The sequence below is a fragment of the Rutilus rutilus genome (assembly GCF_951802725.1).
Source record: "Rutilus rutilus genome assembly, chromosome: 1".
Taxonomy (NCBI): Eukaryota; Metazoa; Chordata; class Actinopteri; order Cypriniformes; family Leuciscidae; genus Rutilus; species Rutilus rutilus.
This window is the reverse complement of record NC_140209.1, coordinates 25,400,359-25,407,858: the sequence shown is the minus strand read 5'-3', so window position 1 is coordinate 25,407,858 and position 7,500 is coordinate 25,400,359. Positions and strand designations below refer to the sequence as shown.

At 37.0% G+C, this 7,500-nt stretch overlaps 1 protein-coding gene across 1 annotated transcript in view; it reads left to right on the top strand.

Moving 5' to 3' along the window:
• evplb (envoplakin b) overlaps positions 1–7,500 on the top strand; it is a 24,017-nt gene that overhangs the window by 4,950 nt on the left and 11,567 nt on the right. The window contains exons 2-8 of the mRNA XM_084387402.1: positions 1–87; positions 713–867; positions 1,881–2,004; positions 3,250–3,369; positions 3,772–3,813; positions 3,932–4,093; positions 6,860–6,967. The exon at positions 1–87 is cut by the window's left edge and continues 13 nt beyond it. Coding sequence (XP_084243528.1) covers positions 1–87; positions 713–867; positions 1,881–2,004; positions 3,250–3,369; positions 3,772–3,813; positions 3,932–4,093; positions 6,860–6,967 — 798 coding nt within the window. The remainder of the gene's footprint in view (positions 88–712; positions 868–1,880; positions 2,005–3,249; positions 3,370–3,771; positions 3,814–3,931; positions 4,094–6,859; positions 6,968–7,500) is intronic.

Below are 7,500 nucleotides of genomic sequence, written 5' to 3'. Positions count from 1 at the left end.
GACCTGCTGACTCTGGTCACACGCTTACAGCAAAACGCTGATCAGGTGGAGAAGAACGTACTACTGACAGAAGAACTGCTGGTGGAGGCAAGATACACACACTCACACACACACACACACACACAACACACACACACACACACACACACACACACACACACACACACACACACACACACACACACACACACACACACACACACAGACACAAACTCAAACATAGACACACACTCATGCTCACACACATGCACACTCATATACACACTCACACACACACGCACTCGCTCGCACTCTCGCACACATACACACACACACACACACACACACACACACACACACTCTCTCACTCACACACGCACTCACACACACGCAGACTCGCTCACATGCACTCACACACATGCACACTCACACACACACATATGTTGTGTTTTCATGTTTTATGAATAGACTCACTTTTCAACAGACTTGTTGAAAATGACATTGGCATTAGTGGAATTGCATTGCCATGGTTCAAATCAAACGTAACTGACTGTTATCATTAGTGAGTTGTAGCACAGTAAATGAAGTGGCATCACATCGATCACACGTTCAGTATGGAGTACCTCAAGGCTCAGTACTGGGACCGTTGCTCTTCACCCTGTTCATATGAAAGGCGTATGAGAAGCGCACACACTGAACTGCTCTGTGTGTGTTTTGTTGCTCCTCTGATCAGGATGTGGAGAACAAGCGTAAAGGCTCTCCGCTGAAACAGCAGGGTCGGGTCGCGGAGAACCTGTGTCAGGCCGAGATCTTACTGAAGGATCTCTTCATGGACGTCAGCAAAGCCAAGAAACACCAGCACCCGCAGGCCAGCGTGATCGAGCTGGAGTGAGTGACATCACTTATTTTATTTTACATTTCAATAGCCATTTTGTGCCGACATGTTTCTACAGTGGCCCTGAATGGACAAACACGTTTCGTCACTATGTTGTTCTTCGTGCAAAGAAGCTAGCTAAAGTCAGAGAATAAAACACTGACACAATGATGAACAAGTAACAATAATATTCGCAATAACATATCGTTTTACTGAATAATTAAGTAAACCTAATTTCTAAATCTATCTTTGTAAAGAAACCTCATTGTTTAACTGGCTACTCTCTGCTGTCTCAGACAACGACATCACTTCCTGTCGGCCACCGTAACTTCTGTTGGGTGCAATTCGCAACCTCACCACTAGAAGTCGCTAAAATCACACACTGCACCTTTAAATGAGGATATTTTACTTTAATTTTCCTCAGTAGTGAGGAAGGAGATAAATATAAAATGATGCCCCATGATAAACAAAATTAATGAAATGTTGCATGATTATGGTTAAATGATCACAGAGATTTTAATCAATTCAATAGTTTAAACTGTAGTATTGTTCAACATAAATCTTTGAACAGTCAAGCCATAACAGATGAAACGGTATAATTTTTAATTATTACAATTATTGTAAAGTTTTGCGTAAAATTCTGAGATTGCATTTTACAGTTTTTATTCATTTTGAGGAATACTGAATGTTTTTGTGCATGTTAGATGAGTAAATACATGTTCACATTTAGTCTAGAACTACAATAACCATCATGTTTACACACATCGCACACACTTTATTTCTCTAAACATGGGGACAGGAGAGCTGTCAGTCATTAAATGTGAACAAGTAACTAGCGTTACAATTATTTGAAAAAGTAACTTAGATATTTTGTTGTAAATTGAAAAAGTAATGTTACTTTACTAGTTACTTGAAAAAGTAATCTGATTACATAACTCTTGTAATGTTACTTGTAATGAGTTACCCCTAACACTGCTGATACTGCGAGCGCTGAGCAGTAACGTTGTGCTTGTGTGTGTGTCTGTAGTGTGAGTAATCTGCACGAGCGCTGGTCCAAACACTGCGGCAGCTACAGGGATCTTTACGGGCAGCTTCACGAGCTTTACCTGCCGCCCGGCGTCGACTGGATCAAACTGCTCTCTGACAAACAGGTGAGAAACAAACACACAGCTCTAGAAGTGCAGCCAACAGCTGAAACGTGCCATGAAGAGGGTCTGAAAACAGTCTGAAGTCACAGGAGAAGCTCCTGACGTTCCTCAAAGAACAGCTATGCTGATAGGAAGAGTAAAAAAAAAGAAAAAGTTATTAAATAAATAAAATTGAGTAAAGAATTTGATTAAAGTAAATAAATAAAAAGATACAAACCAATTACATAGATACTTAAATATTAAGAATTAGTAAATAATTAAATAAACTAAAATTTGATTTAAATAAATAACCATTACATTAAAACACAAACATATAAATGAAAATTTTTTTTTATAGAAAATAGATATAAATAATAATAATAAATATATAATCTCAATTATATAATATAATCTAAATATATTTTAAAAATATATATTTTTGTATTTGTATTATTTAAATAAATAAATAAATAAATAAATAAATAAATAAATACTTGAATATTTATATATTAATAAATCATTAAAATTAGATTTAAACAAAAACAATTCAATAAATGAATACTTAAATAACAAAAAATATATTAAAATAAGTACACATTACATTGAAACACAAATAAAAAACAAAAAATATATAAATAATACATATACCAAAAGATAAATACAAAATTTAAATAATAAATAAATAATAAAAATTAGATTAAAACAAAAACAATTAAATAAAATACTTGGAGTAAGTAAATAATTAAATATTTTTAAATAAATAAATAAACATTACATTACAACACAAACACACTAATAACCGAGAAAATATATTAAAACAAATAAATAATACAAATAAATTACAATAAATGAGTAGATGACAATTATTATTTTTTATTTTTTTTGAAATAAATAAGTTATGGAAATAAGATTAATTTAAATAAATACTTAATTATTTGTTATTAATATATAACTATTTAAATATTAGTTATTAATAAATAAAATATTAAAATAATTATACATTAAGACAAAGGAACAAATAAATAAATACAAATTAGAAATTATATTTTTTAAATAAATTAGAAAATAAATTAATAAATTAATATAAATAAATAATAAATAAACATTATATTAATAATAAAAATATAAATAAATAAATAAATAAATGTATACATACATAGAGTATACCAATACAGTACTATAGCTATACTTTATTCATCTCTATAGTAGTGAAGAGTTTGTTATGGAGTGTCTGTCTGTAACGCAGTGTGTGACGTCTGTGTGTTTCAGATGTCGATCCAGGGACACGCTTACGGGCCGACTCTGTTTGATGTGGAAAAACAGATCGCAGGCCATAATATCCTGCATAAACAGATCGAGGCGTATCGCTCGGCCCTGGAGAGCAGCAACGTCAGTGTACACACACACACACACACACACACACACACACTCACAAACTTGCACGTACACTCACTTTTACACACACACACACACACACACACACACACACATGCACGGATGCACACTTTCTCACACACACAAACACGCACACTGTCACACACAAACACACTCACACGCACACACACACACACACACACACAAACACAAGTACATAAACACACACATGCACTAACATTTAGATGCTAACATTTAGATGTACATCGCATTAATTTGACGAATTTTTCCACCATTAGTATGACACTGATTTAATCCATTTAAGGTTTAACTTCAAGTTCGTAAACTTATTATTATATTATTATGTGTGAGTGTGAGTGTTTTATGAAGGTTTTGAATGTTTCCTCTTCTGAACAGAACAACTCGTCTGCCCTTCAGAAGCAGTACGCAAATCTACTGGTAAGACCTTCTCAAATCTAATAACATGAAAACAAATGACAAAGGTTTATATTCATACTTCACTCTAAAAGTAAAGCTCTGCACAGTTTGATTGAGGCTGTTGGTGTTGTGTGTGTAGGAGGCGTCTCAGAAGCGCAGGCAGCATCTGTCGTCGCTGTATGACTTGATGCAGGGCTGCAGTAAAGAGCTGGTGTATCTGACGGAGCAGCAGCAGAAGATCAGCAGAAGAGACTGGAGCGAGCGCATGATCGACAGCGCAGGAGTGCGCATGGACTACGAGGTGAGATGCTGACATAGACATCTACAGTAAAGACATCTACAGTATAGACATCTACAGTAAAGACATCTACAGTAGAGACATCTACAGTAGAGACATCTACAGTAAAGACATCTACAGTAAAGACATCTACAGTATAGACATCTACAGTAAAGACATCTACAGTAAAGACATCTAAATACATCTACAGTAAAGACATCTACAGTAGAGACATCTACAGTATATACATCTACAGTAAAGACATCTACAGTATAGACATCTACAGTATAGACATCTACAGTAAAGACATCTGCAGTAGAGACATCTACAGTATAGACATCTGCAGTAGCGACATCTACAGTAAATACATCTACAGTAAAGACATCTACAGTATAGACATCTACAGTAAAGACATCTAAATACATCTACAGTAAAGACATCTACAGTAGAGACATCTGCAGTAGCGACATCTACAGTAAATACATCTACAGTATAGGCATCTACAGTATAGACATCTACAGTAAAGACATCTGCAGTAGAGACATCTACAGTAAATACATCTACAGTATAGGCATCTACAGTATAGACATCTACAGTATAGACATCTACAGTAAATACATTTACAGTAGAGACATCTACACTGCCCTACAAAGGCAAAAGACCTTAAGTCGCTAGAGTGTGGAACTGAGAAAAATGACTTTAAAGATTTTTAGTTGTCTCGCCAAATTAATTATAGGTAGGACACTGGAAATCTGGCAAATAGATGTTTTAGTAATGGAAATTATATACATAAAAAAATCTTGAGCTCAAACTTGACTTTTGACCACTATTTTAAAGTTACTGTACTCTGCCTTTGTATTGTCAGCAAAAAGTGAGAAGTCATGCCAAGGCAAAAGGCAGTAACTTCCACATTATCAATATTTAGTTGCTGATCACCATTAACAAAATCATTATAGTAACACCTGTATAAAATCTAGTGATCATGGCATTTTTTTTGTATGATTTACAATTATTTATAGCCATCTACTTATTGCTATCCTGTGCTTTGGTTGCATTCTGATGGCATTATTAATACATTCGACATGACAAAATACCTCCTATTAGTCCAGCGTTGACTCGACCGCGTTTAGGGCGGGGCTGAAGGCGAAGTTTTGGCACTCTGCCAGCTAGTTTGCCGAGCTTTAATTCTTGGTTGTATTCATCTGATACGGCAATGTGTAACGTTTTTCTGTCAACTCTGCATAATCCTTCGCGATCGATATTGCACGTTTGTCGATGGAGCAGACCATACTAAATGTTCTGACGGCTCTGAGGACATCAGAAGTTAAAGCGACTGATGGCAGCTGTACAAAGTACACAGGCTACACCGTAATTTTCATTTTAATGGACATTAAAACAAAGGCAGAAGACCGTACAATCTGGTAGGTAGCATTATTTGATTGAACACCGGCACAGTAACTTCATATTGACGCGCGGCTAAACAAAGGCAGAACACCTTAACTCGTACTTTGAGCGTTCCAAAACAAAGCCAAAGAGCCGTAACTGATGTTACGGTGTTCTGCCTTGGTTTCTCACTGGCTTTTGGAAGTTACTGTTAAGACAAATCATTATTTTTTCGATAAAAAAAAGGAATTGATTCAAGATACTTATCCACATGATAAAGAAGGTCTTGAATGTGCCAAAAATATAAATAACTCATTTTCGACCAAAAACGAAGTTACGGTCTTTTGCCTTTGCACGGCAGTACAGTAGAGGCATCTACAGTATAGACTTCTACAGTAAATACAGCTACAGTAGAGACATCTACAGTAGAGACATCTACAGTATATACATCTACAGTAAAGACATCTACAGTAAAGACATCTACAGTATAGACATTGCAGTAAAGACATCTACAGTAAAGACATCTACAGTATAGACATCTACATTAAAGACATCTACAGTAAAGACATCTGCAGTATATACTTCTTCAGTATAGACATCTACATTAAAGATATCTACAGTATATACATCTACAGTATAGACATCTACAGTAGAGACACATCTACAGTAAATACATCTACAGTAAAGACATCTACAGTAAATACATCTACAGTAGAGACATCTACAGTAAATACATCTACAGTAGAGACATCTACAGTAAAGACATCTACATTAAAGACATCTACAGTATAGACATCTACAGTAGAGACATATCTACAGTAGAGACATCTACAGTAAAGACATCTACAGTAGAGACATCGACTGGTAGTAGATTGGTAGTAGACTGGTAGTAGATTGGTAGTAGACTGGTAGTGGATTGGTAGTAGACTGGTAGTGGATTGGTAGAAGACTGGTAGTGGATTGGTAGTAGACTGGTAGTGGATTGGTAGTAGACTGGTAGTGGATTGGTAGAAGACTGGTAGTGGATTGGTAGTAGATTGGTAGTGGATTGGTAGTAGACAGGTAGGTTTGGGGTAGTAGACTGAGACTGGTAGTTAGTAGATTGGTAGTAGACTGTTAGTAGACTGTTAGTAGACTGATATTATACTGTTAGTAGACTGTTAGTAGACTGGTAGTAGAATGTTAGTTGACTGGTAGTAGACAGTTAGTAGACTGTTAGTTTAGTAGACTGGTAGTAGACTCAGTTTTAGTTAACTATAATGACCCTGGTTAGCAGCATGACTTCAGTATATTCAGTTGAGTTGGTTGTGGTTGTCATTGTGTGGCGTCTCATACGTAATTGAAGTAAACAGTGATGATGATGGTTGATCTGGTCTTCACACGGATCTGTTGATGAATGTGTTTCAGAGGTTTAAGAACAACGGTCTTCTGGCGCACGAGAGCGAGGTGAGAAAACTCCAGGAGGAGGCCAGAGCTCTCGTTCAGGACAAACACCCAGGAGCATCAGCTGTCCAGGTCTGCACTAACTCATTCACTCACGCTCACACACTCACTCACTCACGCTCACGCACTCACACACTCACTCACTCACGCTCACACACTCACTCACTCACGCTCACGCACTCACACACTCACACACTCACTCACTCACTCACGCTCTCACACACAAACACACACTCACTCACGCTCACACACTCACACACAAACACACACTCACTCACTCACTCACTCGCTCACTCACTCACTCACACACACACACACACTCACTCACTCACTCACTCACTCACTCACTCTTTCACTCACTCACGCTCACACACACACACTCACTCACTCACTCACGCACTCACACACAAACACACACACTCACTCACACACAAACACATACTCACTCACGCTCACTCACTCACGCACTCACACACAAACACACACACTCACTCACTCACTCACTCACTCACTCACTCACTCACTCACTCACTCACTCACTCACTCACTCACTCACTCACTCACTCACGCTCTCACGCTCTCACACACAAACACACACTCACTCA